Below are 17,177 nucleotides of genomic sequence, written 5' to 3'. Positions count from 1 at the left end.
TTTTTTTTTTTTTCTTAAGAATGATAATGGTGTGCTTGGGTATGCTGGTGGAGTGGTATGTAACATATTAACTAAAAGGTATTGTCCACCAGAGGGCGCATTTTGTTTTCTAAAATGTCAAGATAATATCCACTGAGTGAAGCAATATCTGTATATGCTGAATGAGAAGCATGTACCAGATGGACTTTTCTTCACAGAGCTTGAATATTGTAAAATCAAAATCCTGACAACTACTTCTATGTTAAGTAAAACTCAAGGCTATAGTCTAAATTTTTATCAATTATGTTGTAATTTTTAAGATTTAAATTTGATAATAGAAAAACCAAAGGATTGTCAACCAGATCTCTTATGATTTCTCTTTATTTAAATCTTTCAACATCAATTTAAGTGAAAAAGGAATTGTTGATCTTATTTCCTAGCTTTATCCTAGACACCATGATTTATTGCCCCTCCTCTCCTTTTTTTCTTTTTAACAATAAGATCACTAGCAAATTATTTAAGTCTGCAGATTAGTTTGAAGTAGTAAACTTTGGGAGAAGATATTTGTTAATTTACATTAAATGTGAAATTCTATTTGCAATCAAGTTAATGTTATTTTGATGATATAAGGAAAGATATAGTAGATATTTAGCAAGATAAATTATATTTAGATAGGATGGCCAATACTCTAAAACCAAGAGGTGATCGATTAAGCATTTGGAATATATTTCTACGTACCCAGTGTAATCTAGGAAACAAAAAAGAAAAAAGAGGAATGCATCTCCATCAGATAAAAATGTCTTGTTATCTGCAAAAACAGTAGTTATCACTGGTTACAGTGGACTGGAGCCTATGCAAAGGGGCTGTGCACTTCAAGAGCATTCATGAGACATGTGTTTCTAGATGACCTTGTATTAGGTGATATATATATTCAACAGATATTACTTTTTTGGGTAAGAATTTAACAAACAACATTAATAGTAAAAACAGGCGTATTTAAGGTACAATCATAAGTCATACTAAAAACCGTCTGATTCAGTGACCAGCCTCACGTCCTCATGTTTTGTAAGTAACGATTTTATTGAGATATAGTTCACATACCATACAATTCATCCATTTAGTTTGTTTCAATGGCTTTTGATGGTGTCCTTTGAAGTACAAAAGTTTTAAATTTTGATTAAATTCAGTTTGTCTGTTGTTTCTCTTACTGTTTATGCTTTTGGTAGTATCATGTCTAAAAAACCAGTGCCTAATCCAAAGTCATGAGGATTTATGCATGTTTTCTTCCAGGACTTTTATTGTCTTAGTTTTCAGATTTAGATCTTTAATTCATTTTGATTTAATTTTTATATATAGTATTGGGTAGGGATCCAGTGTAATTCTTTTGCATGTGTATATCCAGTTGCCTCGCCACCACTTGTTGAAAAAACTATTTTTTTCCATTGAATTATCATGACACCCTGGTAAAAAACAAGTCAGTTGATCATAAATATGAAGGTTTATTTCTGGAATCTGTATTCTGCTCCGTTCATCTATATGTCTGTCTATATGCCAGCACCATACTGTTTTGATTACATAGCTATATACTAGTAAGTTTGAAACTGGAAAGTGTGGATCCTCCAATTTGTTCTCCTTTTCAAAAAGGCCTTTCTGGGTACCCTGGATTTCCATTTAAACTTTAGGATCACCGTGTCAATTTCTGCCAAAAAAAAAATCCAGCTGGGATTGTGATACAGATTGCATCGAAATTGTAGATTTATGGAGTATTGTCATCCTAACAATATTGTCTTCTGATCTATGAACATGAACCCTTTCCATTTATTTAGGTCTTCTTTAATATCTTTTAACAAGGTTTGTAACTTTTAGTATACAGGTCTTACATTTCTTTTATTAAATTTATTACTAAGTATTTTATTATTTTTAATACTATTATAAATGATGTTGTGTTCCTAGTTTGCTTTTCAGATGGCTCATTGTAAGTATATAGAGATACAATGGATTTTTTATATTGATCTTGTATTCTGCAACCTTGCTGAACTTGATTTTTAGTTCTAATTATTCTTAAGTGGATTTCTTAGGATTTTCTATGTGTAAGATCATACCATCTGCAAATAGAGATAATTTTACTTCTTCCTTTCCAATTTGGATGCCTTTTCTTTTTTCCCCCTCACTGCCCTGAAAAGAACTGCCAGTACATTTTTGTTTTTTATTTTTTAAATTTATTTTGTATTTTTATTTTTTTTGAATTGAAGTATAGTTGATTTACAATGTTGTGTTAGTTTCTGGTGTACAGCAAAGTGATTCAGTTACACATAGATACATACACATGTATGTGTGTATTCTTTTCTAGATTCTTTTCCATTATAGGTTATTACAAGATATTGAATATAGTTCCCTGTGCTATACAGTAGGACCTTGTTGTTTATCTATTTTGTAGAAAGTAGTGTGTATCTGTTAATTCCAATCTCCTAATTTATCCCTCCCCCTCTTTCCCCTTTGGTAACCTTGTTTGTTTTCTATGTCTATGAGTCTGTTTTTATTTTGTGAGTAAGTTTCATTTGTACCCTTTTTGTTTTAGATTCCACATATAAGTGATATTGTATGATATTTGTCTTTCTCTGTTTGACTTAACTTCACTCAGTATGACAATCTCTAGGTCCATCCATTTGCTGCAAGTAGCATTATTTTGTTCTTTTTTTTTTTTTTTTTTTTGCGGTACACAAGCCTCTCCCTGCTGTGGCCTCTCCCGTTGCGGAGCGCAGGCTCAGCGGCCGTGGCTCACGGGCCTAGCCGCTCTGCGGCATGTGGGATCCTCCCGGAACAGGGCATGAACCCGTTTCCCCTGCATCGGCAGGCAGACTCTCAACCACTGCGCCACCAGGGAACCCCTATTTTGTTCTTTTTTATGGCTGAGTAATATTCCATTGTATATTATATATGTACCACATCTTCTTTATCCATTCCTCTGTTGATGGGCATTTAGGTTGCTTCCATGTCTTGGTTATTGTAAATAGCGCTGCAATGAACATTGGGGTGCATGCATCTTTTCGAATTATGGTTTTCTCCGGGTATATGCTCAGGAGTGGGATTACTGGGTCATGTGGTAGTTGTATTTTTAGTTTTTTAAGGGACCTCCATACTGTTTTTCAGTTTACATACTGACTGTACCAGTTTACATTCCCACCAACAGTGTAGGAGGGTTCCCTCTTTTCCACACCCTCTCCAGCATTTATTATTTGTAGTCTTTTTGATGATGGCCATTCTGACCGGTATGAGATGATACCTCATTGTAGTTTTCATTTGCATTTCTCTAATAATTAGCGATGTTGAATATCTTTTCATGTGCCTTTTGGCCATCTGTAGTCTTCTTTGGAGAAATGTCTGTTTAGGTCTTCTGCCCATTTTTTGATTGGGTTGTTTGTTTGTTTTTGATATTGAGCTGTATGAGCTGTTTGTGTATTTTGGAGATTAATTCCTTGTCAGTTGCATCATTTGCAAATATTTTTTCCCATTCTGTACGTTGTCTTTGTGTTTTGTTTATGGTTTCCTTTGCTGTGCAAAAGCTTTTAAGTTTGATTAGGTCCCATTAGTTAAGAGGATTTCTAATTTGAGCCTTCTTTATGTGATTCACCTTATAAAAATTGAGTGATTACCAACCATATCAAATACTGTGGAAGTATGTACACTCAAAATCATTGCAGTTTTGTGAGAGTTTTTTTTCTCAGTCCTATCTAAACAATTTTAATATGAGTAGATATGAGTTATATTCAGTATTTATAAATTGGAAAGTTGATAAATATAAAACCAGGAAGGGGAAAGTTACACTAGGATGTACTCGAGAGTAACAGGTACTTCAGTTACATTGAAATGGTTCGATGCTACCATTTCCCTTTTTGACACCTGGTATTTTCCTCTTTAAATAGTTTGAGCTTTTTTTCTTTTCCAAGTATATTTGTTTAGCACAAATATCATAATGGAAATAATAACTTTAAGGAATAATCTGTAGTCCCACTAATCTCACCAAAATCATTTTCTTTTTGTGTTTATATTAAATTTGAAAGACAATGTTTTGAAGAAAAGGACCATCATTTGAGTCAGCTCTAGGTTTGACTCATATTAACAGTGGAATGTTAATTGGGTATGTTATCTTTGACGCTTAAGTTTCTTCTCTAAAATGGGAATGATAATGCCTTTGTGATCTGTGATCCTCAGTTGTAACTATAAAGCTATCTGTGTATTCTGGGACTTCAGTTTAGTAATGATAGTTAACAACAGGAACAAATAACTTGGAACACCAGTTGTCTATAAACCACCTTGTGGACCTTTATACAATCTCATGAAAGATGCTGGGATTATAGGAGAAAATAGGAAGGTATAAGAAAAAGAAGAAAAAAATATAAACAGAGTGCTAATGATTTTAATAAGCACATAAGTTCTGTCATAGAAGTGGTGATAATATTAGCACAATGCCAAAATTATTAGAGTGCTGTGCTGAGAATAGGGAAGCTTGGAACTTAGTTTTGGTTTAATTCATATCTTTGTAAAGATGAACAGTGTACTAAGATGGGAAGAAGCTGGACTTTTGGGTCAGAGTTACTGAACTTCAAATTCTGGCTCTGTCACTGGGCAAGTTATTCAACTTCTTTAGGTCTACCTATTTGTAATAGTACATATCCAGTAGACTAGTGTGAGGAAAGTGGCTACTTATTATTTCCTTCCTTCTCTTATTTTGGGTTTAATTTGCTCTTATTTTTTCCAGTTTCTTTAGATGAACATTGAGGTCATTAATTTGAAACCTTTCCTCTTTTCTAATATGGGTATTTAGATCTGTAAATTTTGCTCTAAGTATTATTTTAGCTGTGTCCCACAAATTTTGGTAAGTTGTATCTTTATTTTCATTTGCTTCAAATGTTTAGGGCTAATGTGGCTTACTTCTGAGGCAGCAGTCTTCTGAGGACTCTATTTCATGCTATGTGTAAAACTATTCCCAGCCCTGTGTGAACTCCAGAGATTGTTCTGTTTACTCCTTTCTCATGGTTCTTTCTTAGTTTTGGTAGTTCCCTCACATACGTATGCAGATTACTACTCAGCCAATGACTTGAGTGGTTGCCTCTACACATATATCTGGAGCTCTCTTTGCAGTTCGCTCCTCCCCAATGTTGTGTCCCACAAAATCTAGCTGTGTTGACCTCCCCAAATTATGAATTGTCTCCTCAACTTATTGAGACTACCAGACTCTGTTGTGTTCCCCTGCCCTGTCCTGAGGCCTGGAATCTCTCCAGGCAGTGAGCTAAGGTTTTTATAGGGCTCATCTCATTTGTTTCCTTTAATCAGGAATCACTGTTGTGCTGTTTGTTGTCCAGTGTTTGAAAGCTGACGTTTCATATCTTTTTTTTTTGGTTCTCTAGTTAATTAAAGCAAGAGGTTAAAACTAGCCCGTGTTATTCCATCATGGTTGGGAAGTGGAAGTTCAGCTTAGCATCCAGTAGGTAATTGATAAAGGTTAATTATCAAATCCATTAAAACAAATCACTCAAAAATTCTCATTTGAGGAAATTATTAAGATGAGTGATTTTAGAACTATGTATCAACATTGTGTAAATGTGCTTTCTTTTGTTCACTTTTAATCTCAGTGCAATTAATAAACAAGTATAGTAGTCTGGGACTTTTTAAAATTAAAACTTTGACAGTTTTAGAATATTAAAATGAGTTAAATTTTGTTTCTAATGCTTGTGACCTTTTTCAGAAATAATGTTTTAAAAATAGTTGGTCTCGGGACTTCCCTGGTGTCTCGGTTAAGAATCTGCCTGCCAATGGCAGGGGACACAGGTTCTAGCTCTGGTCTGGGAAGATCCCACATGCTGCGGAGCAACTAAGCCCGTGCACCACAACTACTGAGCCTGTGCTCTAGAGCCCGCGAGCCACAACTACTGAAGTCCGCATGCCTAGAGAAAAGCCACCGCAATGAGAAGCCCGTGCGTCGCAACGAAGTGTAGCCCCCGCTCGCCACAACTAGAGAAAGCCCTGGCGCAGCAACGAAGACCCAACGCAGCCCCCCAAAAAAAAAAAGTTGGTCTAAACTATTACATTGCTGACTTAGCACTTTTAAGTATTCTTTTAACATTTTTAGTTATTAATGAGCTTATTATATTTTTATGACATCTTTTAATCAGATTTTATTAAATCTAAAATCTAAGTCACTGATAAAATATATAACCAGAAAAGGTTATTGGGGAGAATTCTAGCAGAGTGTACAGAGTGAGATGTAACTTTGAGATGAAGGATATTTAGTTACTGCTCTGAATAATGCTATAGATGTAATATCTAATTTGTGAGGAGGATTTTAAAAACCTTTCCTTTTAATCCAGTTAAAGGCTTAACTTTTAATTAGTATATAACTCTCAGTGATGTGCAGAAAGACATGCAAGGTTTGGCTATCAAATTGGCAGATGTCCTGAAGTTTGGAATGGTTAATATACTAATGTTTTGTCCTCGAGTCTTTTTTTTTTTTTAATTTAAATTAATTAATTAATTTTTGGCTGTGTCGGGTCTTCGTTGCTGGAAGCGGGCTTTCTCTAGTTGTGGCGAGCGGAGGCTACTCTTCGTTGCGGTGCATGGGCTTCTCATTGTGGTGGCTTCTCTTGTTGCGGAGCACGGGTTCTGTGGCGCCCGGGCTCAGTAGTTGTGGCTCGCGGGCTCTAGAGCACAGGCTCAGTAGTTGTGGCACACAGGCTTAGTTGCTCCGTGGCATGTGGGATCTTCCCGGACCAGGGCTAGAACGCGTGTCCCTGCACTGGCAGGCGGATTCTTAACCACTGTGCCACCAGGGAAGTCCCTTGCCCTTGAGTCTTAAAAGATAGGTACTGAAAAGAGGAGAAATATAGCTTAGTAGCAACATGTCAAAAATTTGTTGAAATGACTGTAATGTGTTCACTAGAAACCTAATTTAGTTTTACAGTGCACCAATAGACATATAATATCTAGAACAGGTTAAAGTGTGATAGTTCCTATCTGTTGTTATATTGGTCAGATCACTTAACAGTCGTATATTTAATTTTTGGCACCAAAGTGAAGTATAGTAAAGTTTAAGAGCCAAGACAAACATCACCTTTTCTGTTACTGCCTCACATAGAATAATTTTCTCTGTTCTGTGCATTTGTACTGCATGTTGTTTTTAGAATAATTTTCTCTGTTCTGTGCATTTGTACTGCATGTTGTTTTTACTCTGTTTTCTCTTGTCTTAATTGGATCTGTTAGTTCTTTCCAGATATTAATTACTTGAGTGGGGACTCAGTTCTTATTTATCCATCCTAGTACTTAAACAGACCCCACATGAAATGAGACAAGTGTATTCAGAGCAGAATGTTAAAGGAGCTTAAAATAATGAGTAATGAATGGTAAGGATGTTTTATTTCATAAGAGGAGCGTAATCTCCAACTGTTTGTGAAAAAGGAATTAAATGTGGCCTGTATGTGAAAGTTACTGGTAGATTTTAGAAGAATGATCTAACAAAGCATTAGAGAAAAGGGCAGTGGATATTTTTTAACATTGTAGAAAGTTGTTGATATAAACAAATGAATCTGTCACACATTAGGAGAATGTTAGCTGATAAAGTCTGATTTATCAGTGTAACTCTTTTTGGTCTATGTTTGAATGTAAAAATTATGACAGGTTCCATTGACAACTTATCATTTGAAATATTTGTATCAAATTTTGGAATCAACCTTAACTGCCTTTTAGACTAACATTTTGGTTTGTTCATTTTTGTAGATGTCCATTTCTCTTCTTGTTGCCCATTTTGTTCTTCACCTGTGTTTTTTTTTTTACCTGGCAGAGGCAGTGTAGCATAGTGGTTGAGAATGTAGGGTCTGGAGTTAGACTTCCTGGGATTACATGCCTGCTATATATAACTTTAGGCAAGTTACCTAACTCTTTTGAGACTTAGTTTCCTCCTCTTTAAAATAGGGATAATAACAATAGTAGTTAACCTCATGGGATTATTGCAAAGATTAACTGAATTAGAGCATTTAAAGGGCATAGTGCCTAACACGCAGTGCTAAGTGCTATGGCTCAACAAATGTCAACTGCTTGCTGTTGCTGCAGTTATTAATTATTAATAACTTCAGGTATCCTAACAGAACAACTTACCACTTTTCTCTCTCTCTTCCTGCTTTTACTTTTATATTCTTACAAAGGGAAAAAGGCACTGCTGCCTTGCTTTCAGCATTTTTGTTGACATTATCACTGCATATATTCTTCTTCTTTTTTTTTTTTTTTTTAATGCGGTACGCGGGCCTCTCACTGTTGTGGCCTCTCCCGTTGCGGAGCACAGGCTCTGGACGCGCAGGCTCAGCGGCCATGGCTCACGGGCCCAGCCGCTCCGCGGCATGTGGGATCTTCCCGGACCGGGGCACGAACCCGTGTCCCCTGCATCAGCAGGCGGACTCTCAACCACTGCGCCACCAGGGAAGCCCTCAGTATGATTTTTAAGTTTAGATTATTTGAATATTCCAGTTAAAAAGTGGTAACCCAAACCACTTTGGAAAACTGCTTGGTGGTATTTACTAAAGCTTGATACTCTATGATCCAGCTTGATATCCTATGGGTCTCCTTCTATGTACATAAACATCATGCATATGTTCATGAAAAGACTTGTACTGGAAAGTTTATAACAGCACTATTTGTAATAGTGCCTACTAGAAATTACCCAAATGCTCACCAACAGTAGAATAAATTTTGGTATATTCACACAATGTAATACTATAGAGAAATGAAAATTGAAAGATCTGCCAAGTATATCTCCACAGTATGGTTGCTGAATAGTAGGAATGATTCTCACAAATACAGTATTGAGAGAAAGAAGTCTAAAAGAGAATTTGCTGTATGTCTGGTTCTGTTTATGTCAGTTATAAAATTAGGCAAAATCTAATTTAAGCTGTTAGAAGTCCATGTAGTGACATTGCTGATAGGGTGGGGGAGTAGTGACTGGCAGGGAGGATGAAGGGAACTCCTGCAGTGCTGTTAATAGTCTGTTTCCTGATACAGGTGTGTTCAGTTTGGGAAAACTCATCAAGCTGAAAAATTATATTTTGTGCACTTTGCTTCATGTATAGTCATAAAAGTTTTTTAAAAATCCACAAATATATATACCACAAACCTATTGCATTATACATTTGATGATATTGAGGTGCCAGTCTGCATACACTATTTTTGTCCAGCATCCTTGTTTTGTTTTGTTTTTAATAAATTTGATTTGAACATAATTGAATACAGTTGTGGAAATCTAATAGTCACAGGTGAATTCTTAATTTAGATGAGCTGTTTCTTTTCTTAATTTCCCATACCCCTATTTATCTGTTATGTTTATTTTATTTATTACTTTTTTAAACACTTTAATATTTTTTTGTTTATTTGGCTACTCCGGGTCCTAGTTGCAGCAAGCGGGAACTTTAGTTGCAGCATGTGGGAGCTAGTTCCCTGAACAGGGATGGAACCCAGGCCCCCTGCATTGGGAGTGCAGATCCTGAGCCACTGGACCACCAGGGAAGTCCCCAGCATCCTTGTTTAATCATCAGAGAATTATAACAACAAAGGGCAGAAAGGTGGGCATCCTTTCTGAGTCTCCTGGACGTTGGTAGTTTTCTTGGGCTTCCTACATATTGGCATAAATTGCCCCTGTCAGTAAATAGGGATGAGGAGGATCCTTGATCGCAGAGCAAGCATCCTTTTAATAAAAAGGATTAATAAAAATCCTTTTAAAATCCTTTTTAATAAAAAGGATTGGCCCTGGAGGGTGACATGAGGCATGTGGGCCTGGCTTAAGGCAGCACCTTATTGGTCACTCTTATTTAAGGGACCAGAGAGTTCTGCCAAATTAATTGGCAAAACCCATTACACTACTCTGTAGACTTTGTGGATGAAACAAAGTAAATTTGCACTGTTTTAAGTGACTTACATCTGGGGGAAGGATAGGAATTAGTAGGCTGTTTTATCAAGTTATTCTTTTTAGTATAGTCTACAGGAAAGATAATATTTAAGAATTTAAGACCTGTTTTTAGGAATCCCCTGGCGGACCAGTGGTTAGGACTGCGCTTTCAACTGCCGAGGGTGCGGGTTCGATCCCTGCTTGGGGAACTGGGATCCTATAAGCTGTGTGGCGTGGCCGGGGAAAACAAAAAAAAGACCTGTTTTTTTTAGGCTTCAATTTCCATTAATGCAAATAGATTTTTTTTTTAACTTTTAGCTTATGTGTATTTAATTTTTATAAATTTTCTTATGTCTAAAAATAATACATGCTTGTCATAACAGATTCATCAATACAGAACTGATTAAAAAACAAAAAGCTTTTTCTAGTTCCACTTGTAGACCCTTTTTTGTGTCTGTACATACCATAAATTTATTGATTCGAAGATGCATTTTATTATCCCATATTTTAACATATCTGAAATTGGGATGTGTCTTCCCCTAGCTATCCGCTAGGTGGCAGTCCTGATGGAGTTGTCATCTCCCGGACATGGGAAATTTGGTCATAGCTGTTCGTATTGTCTTCACTTCAGTTGAGTTATATACCTTGTTGGTACTACATGGCTTGAATTTAATTGCTGTTATAAGTGTCTTGAAAAGAACTGCACTATGTGACTTGGCTTTAAGGCAAAAAGTTAGTTTGTGTGCAGAAAGGCACAGAAAAGGCAGCAAGGAGTAAATTTAATATGAGTGAAGCAAATATTCATTATTGGAAGGATAACCACAGTTCTGTTTCCTTGCAAAGTAAAAACCAAGCGCTTTATGGAATCAAGAATGGGAGCTATTCTTTGAGTAAGTGAAGGTATGCTGCATTTTATTCCTGAAACATGCGCAAAAGCATTCCCTATCACAAGCCAAGCAATGCAACTTGACAAAATTGCCAAATCCTGTGAAATAGATGGTTGGTGTGACCAATTCATGTGCCATTACAGGACCGTTGTTGGGCACTGTGTCATAACTTTAATTGCTCCCTCCTCCTTATAAATGAATTTAATGATTTTGATAATCTTTTTATGTGTTTATTCAGTGTTTTACACCTACTGAGATAGTCATTTGGTTTTTCTGTTTTAAACTATTAATACATTTTCAGATGTCAAACCATCCTATATTTCTGGGAAAGCAGCTTGCTATTTCATTTTAAATTAGTAGTTATCTTGTGGACGTCTTTTCAGTTTATTATGTAAGGATTTATCTTATTCTTTTTAATGATTCTATTATTTTTCTATTGTATGAATATACTATAATTTTTTAAATGGCTGCCTTATCGATGTGCATGATTTCCAGTTTTTGCTATTAAAAATGATGCAGCAGGGGACATCTTTCTACATATACCTTTATATACCTAGGCTAATGTTTCTATATAATAAATTCCTAGAAACGCTGTGCATTTTCATTATTTGAGGAAATTAATTAATTAATTTTTTGCGTTACGCGGGCTTCTTACTGTTGTGGTCTCTCCCGTTACGGAGCACAGGCTCCGGACGCGCAGGCTCAGCGGCCATGGCTCACGGGCCCAGCTGCTCCGCGGCATGTGGGATCTTCCCGGACCGGGGCACGAACCCGTGTCCCCTGCATTGGCAGGCAGACTCTCAGCCACTGTGCCACCAGGGAAGCCCCTGAGGAAAGAAATTTAAAAGTTAATTTTTAAGAAGTGTTTGCTTGGTTTAGAAATGTCAGTCATTGTTGGAAAATATACCAACACGCTAACAGTGGTTGTCTCTGGGGTGATGGGCTTATGTGTGATTTCTTTTTTTTAACTTTAATAGTAAAAATGGAACTTACTTAAAAAAAAAAATTGCTTAGGAAGCCAAATACTACTTTAGAAGTTCTGGGATTGTGAGCAATTGGAGGGTAGGAACTGTTGTAGTTGCCAGGTAATTCATCTAGCATAATGCAAAACACATGGAACAGATTCAAAAGGTGTTTATAGAAGTAAGTTGAATTCATTTTTTTGAGTTTAACAGAGAGAAAACTTACTGTTCATTCTTTTTTTAGGGCTTCTTGATTAACTCAAAACCAGAGAATGCCTGTGAACCCATAGTGCCTCCGCCACTAAGAGACAATTCATCTGGCACTTTCATCGTGTTGATTAGAAGACTTGATTGTAATTTTGATGAAAAGGTAATGTTTCTTTTTTCATTTTTCTGTTACTGTTCGTTTAGTTAGCTAGTTTAAATACTCCCTTATCTCAGAAAGCCTTTAAGAAAGTTTACACAATTCATTCAGATTAAAAAAAAATAAACGAGTAAGGACAAAAAAAAATGAGGAGATGGTGAAGGCAAGAAAGACAGCAGTGAGTTTACTTAATTCTTATTCATTTGCTATAAAATTTACTCTAAGCTTTTAGCTGCCAGTACAAAGAGGAAAATGCCATCAGTTTTATGATTCGCAGTTTTAGTAAGACTGAAAATAAATAAATAGACTAGGACATAAATAATTACTATTGGTTCTAAGAATTTTCATGTGGTGGTTGGGCATCTTGAACTGTGGTTTAATAGTGGTCTTGCTTGATCTAACCTAGCAATGGAAATGTTAATCTATAGTTTCATGCCTTCACCCTTCCAGTATAATTACTGCATCTGTATCTGTATCTTTGTTGATATTGGGATTTCTCTCTTGTAATAAGCTGACTCTGTCACTTGTATAAAGTTTGTCTCCATGGAGTGGGTTAAGCTGGCATTTCAGATAGTAAAACAAAGTTTGCCATAGAACTTCCCTCACTATCATCAGTGCTGCTCTGAAGGTATGGTTTTTTAGTTTGGGGGTTTGTTTGTTTTTTTTTTGATACTTTTATTACTGTCTTTACAATTCTGTTTTTGGATTGGCCTTGTTAGGAGAGCCAGATTGAGGCCTGTTACTTTTACCTGACTATCTCAAACCTGAGTGTCTCGCATGTATCTTAGAGAACAGATGTGGGATATTATTTCATGTACCTTCCATGCTTGATCTTAGATGATTTGTCTATTAAGTAGGAAAGGCTGCCCTGACTCCTGCTGTGCCTGAATTTTTGTCTCTGCTCCTTTCATTTCATGAAAGAAATGACACCTCCATAATAAACTTATTAAACTAATAAAGTAATAACTGTAAAAGGGTTTGAAAATGTAGAGCACTTTGTAAATAATAAGTATTGTTACTATTGTATATTAATTCCAAATTTAAACTCTCAATTGCCTTTAAATGGGAAAATAGAGCTTGAAGTCAAATGTATTAGATTTCCTTCTCTTCAGGGTTGTTATGTCTTTTGAATTTAAACCATTTTAAGATTTGATCCAGAACTAAACTATAATAATTACAGGTTGTTCCAACAAAAATGAAATATTATTGTAATATTTCATTAATTTCATGCCACTAAGAAACTAAAAATAAGCTAATTCTGCTGATTTCAAGGTTTATTGCATCATTAAGGTATGTAATTTTCGTCTCAGTCAAGTCTTTGGTAACTAGAAACTAGAATATACCTCTTTTTTTTTTTTTTTTTTAAATAACTTTCTTCTTTTAGGTGGGGAAGGGAGGTGGTTCACTGTAAAATTTAGGGAAATACTGCCATTGAATATTTATTTTTGAGGGTGAAAACCCAACCCAGGAATGAATAGGAGGGTTTGTTTGTTCTCTTATCCCTTTAGTGGATCCTCATCATGAGTCTGAGTACTTCTAATGGAATTTCCTGATTTAGCTATTACTCCAGCTCATCTCTTTCCACTTCCTGCCTTGAATTTTATGCTGTAGCCGTAGAACCTACTGAAATCTCTCAACTTGCTGTGTCTTTACACACATTATTTTCTCTGTCCAAGATGACCTTTATCACCTATGTTTCTGACTGTTTCATCATTTAAGTGCTAGCTGAGAAAGTTACCTCTTCTGGAAGCCTTACTTTTCTTTCTACCCTCTCTCTGGCAGAATGAATGATTCCAGTTCAATGTGCCACCCTCCACTTTGTAAATACCTCCTTTGTATCTTTATCACAGTATTATTTTTTATTATATATATTTCAGTTATATGCAAGCTTACTGTGTTTAGAGTTCATATTTGAATTATATTTAAATATCTAATTTGTACCATAGTGCATAGTAGGAGAGCAATAAAGGTTTGTTAAATCAAACTATGTAGTGTAGTAAGCCTTCTACTTACATGTATATTGCATTCTTTAAAAGTATGTACATGTAAAAAATATGTAAAAATGTTTAGATTGAGGATTCTCATCTTAGAAAGGAAAATGTTAAAAATTTTATTATTATAACTCACCATGTAGACGTAGTCTTAATGGATAAAGTTCTATTCTGTACATATTCTTTAACTTTGTTATTTTTCCTTTACAAATATACAGCACGGTCTGTTATAGCCATTTAAGGGTAAAGATTTCATACTCATGTTGTTCCTAATGATTTCTGTCTTTGTCTCAGTTATATTAAGTTTACGACACATTAATTTACAAGGGAGACATTGGTTTTAATCAAGGTCTGGAAACAGGCTGCATACATTTGAATCCCATCTTTATCATTCATTAGCAGTGTGGTCTTAGGCAAGTTGTTTTATCTCTGTGTGCCTCAATTTCTTTATCTGTAAAATAGAATTTTAAATGTTCCCTACATCAGAGGATTGTTATGAGAATCAAATGAAATAATCACTGTTAAATGCTTATCAAACAGTGCCTTGCACACAGTAAGTAGGCAGTAGGTATTAGCCATTAATGTTTTAGTGATTTTTTTCATTACTGGTGTAAAATAGAATGAGGGTAAAGATGGCAAAGATGCTGACTGTATTAGGCTGAGAAGTCCCATAATCTACTGTCTGCAAGCTGGAGCATCAGGAAAGCCAGTGGTATAATTCAGTTAGAGTCTGAAGGCCTGAGGACCCGGGTATTTGATGGTGTTAAGTCCTGGAGTCCTGAGGCCCAAGAACCAAAAGCTGTGACATCCAAGGGCGGGAGAGGGTGGATGTCAAGAAGAGAGAGGGAATTTGCCCTCCCTTCACGTTTTGTTCTGTTTGGAACCTCAAGGAATTTGATGACGCCCACTCACATTGGTGAGGGTGGATCTTCTTTACTCAGCCTACTGAATGAAATGCCAATCACTTCCAAAAGCCCCTCACAGACACACCCCCAAATAATATTTTACCAGCTATCTGGACATCTCTTAGCCCAGTCAAATTGAGACATAAATTTAGTTCGAACCTTTCAGAAACGAAATCATTGGCTGATAAGTCACCCTGTGATATAGTAACTCATGTCAGTTGATGTGTAAAATTTTTAATTTAGCTTATAAAGGACAGTTTAATCATGCCAGTGTGTAATGTATACAAAATAAGTTTCATAAATATACAAGGATAAGAATTATGAATCACCTATCAAGTGTAGGGTGAGTGGATAAGGATAAATTCATCATGATTACTGGAGAAACATCTGGAGTCTCATCCCAAAGAAAATTTCCTTTCTAAGGGTGGTTACTGGTGGATTGGCTCTTAGCTTTATTAGGTATAATCTTCAGATCAGAAATCTATGACTGTATTTTTTTGGGCTAAATTGATGATTAAGTTTGTATTAAGTATGTTACGGAACCTAACTGTTTACAATTTATGTATGGTGCTTCTCTTCTGAATTGCAAATAAATAGCTCTTTGTAGATAATCAATAGTGGTTCATTCATGTATTTAGCCACAGTTTTATGTGAATACACTGACTTAAGAAAATAGCTCATTTTCTTATTCCTGATGTAGCATCCTGAGACTGAGTACTGAGAAAAGCTTAATTCAGCACCATACTGTGTGCTACAGTTGAGAGTAGTTGCAAGGTTGTTTTTTTGTCATGCCTGCTATCCAAAGTGATACCCAGATTATCTCAGACAAATAAGAATTGGCCCTATTTTACAGAGCTTTCCTTGGAGAAGGGAACTCTTTCCGTTGTAGATAGCAGAAGGGAAAAGAAGTACGAAATAAAATTGTATCAAGATATTTCAAATGATTAATGGTGATGGACATTTCAGGGTTTACTTTTTATAATTCTTTAGATTTTTTTGAAGACGAATATTATGCTGTAATTAAAGAAACCTAGACTTCTCTTATTCTTTATTAAAAGTAAATGATGACGTGAAAGTTGTGTGTTAACAATAAAGGAAATGGCAGATTTTCTATATACAAACTATCCCAAGTGGTTTGTGACTCAGGGTAGCCAATAACACAGCTGAAATGCAGTTAACAGTTTTTGGAGGGTAGGAAATTGAATCATTTGTAACATTTTAAGATAGAATACTGTTTTAATTTTTTTACCTTTTGTCAGGAGAAGCACATTTGAACCTTTTAATCTGTCTTGCCTTGGAGAGATACAGCAAAACTCATCCTCAGAGTCAGCATTTGGATGTGTGGGATGTCCAGAAGGCCAGTAAGAAGAACTGTTGATTACATGCCAGCTGCTTAATTTGAAAACAGTCACTTTTACTCACACTGACAGAAACTGTATCTTCTGAAAAATACAGCTCTTTAGAGCAGGGGTCCCCAAGGGCCCTGGGCTGTGGACAGGGTCCCAGGCCTGTTAGGAACCATGCCGCACGGCAAGAGGTGAGCAGAGGACGAGGGAGTGAACCTTCATCTGCCGCTCCCCAGCGCTGCATTACCGCCTGAGCCCCTCCACCCCGCCTTTCCCCAGTCGTGAAAAAGTTGTCTTCCACAAAACTGGTCCCTGGTGCCAAAAAGGTTGGGGACCGCTGGCTTTAGAGGAAAAGCAAAGCGATGTTATTTTGTTTATCTTTGTGCAGTTGTTCTTCACTGTGACAAAATATAATTGTTTGGAAATGTTAGTTTTTGGTGAGTATTTGAAATTAAGAAAACATTGCTGGCTCTTTGGTAAATAAGTCAAGGCTTCATTAAATCTTTTAGTTAGAAAAATGACTTTGTAGCATTCTGAGGCAGAGAGTTCTCAGAAGACTTGAATTGGCATCCCAGTGGGTAGTAAAATTTTTAAAAATTTTGTAAAAATACCTGGTTATTTCAAGAACATTAAAATAATCACAAAATAGAACTTTTCTAAACTATACAGAGTTCTGTGTTTATAGCCAAATAAACATTAGTTATCAGAAATCTGTCTGTCATTGTAGTCCAAGGTATTTCTACCTTATGGTTTTAATGCTAAGTCAACAACTTCTTCAAATAGTCAATTTACTTTATTTTAACTGAACTCAAGGGAAG

At 36.0% G+C, this 17,177-nt stretch overlaps 1 protein-coding gene across 3 annotated transcripts in view; it reads left to right on the top strand.

Annotated features, from left to right (window-relative positions):
- RNF13 (ring finger protein 13) overlaps positions 1 to 17,177 on the top strand; it is a 139,062-nt gene that overhangs the window by 54,944 nt on the left and 66,941 nt on the right. For all 3 annotated transcript variants that reach the window (XM_029214043.1, XM_029214042.1, XM_029214044.1), the window contains exon 4: positions 11,998 to 12,123. In XM_029214043.1, coding sequence (XP_029069876.1) covers positions 11,998 to 12,123 — 126 coding nt within the window. The remainder of the gene's footprint in view (positions 1 to 11,997; positions 12,124 to 17,177) is intronic.

This window comes from Monodon monoceros, unplaced genomic scaffold, assembly GCF_005190385.1.
Source record: "Monodon monoceros isolate NGI ecotype Baffin Bay Population unplaced genomic scaffold, NGI_Narwhal_1 Super_Scaffold_11, whole genome shotgun sequence".
NCBI classification, from domain to species: Eukaryota; Metazoa; Chordata; class Mammalia; order Artiodactyla; family Monodontidae; genus Monodon; species Monodon monoceros.
Note: the sequence above shows the minus strand (reverse complement) of the source record. Positions and strands in the feature narration are given on the sequence as shown.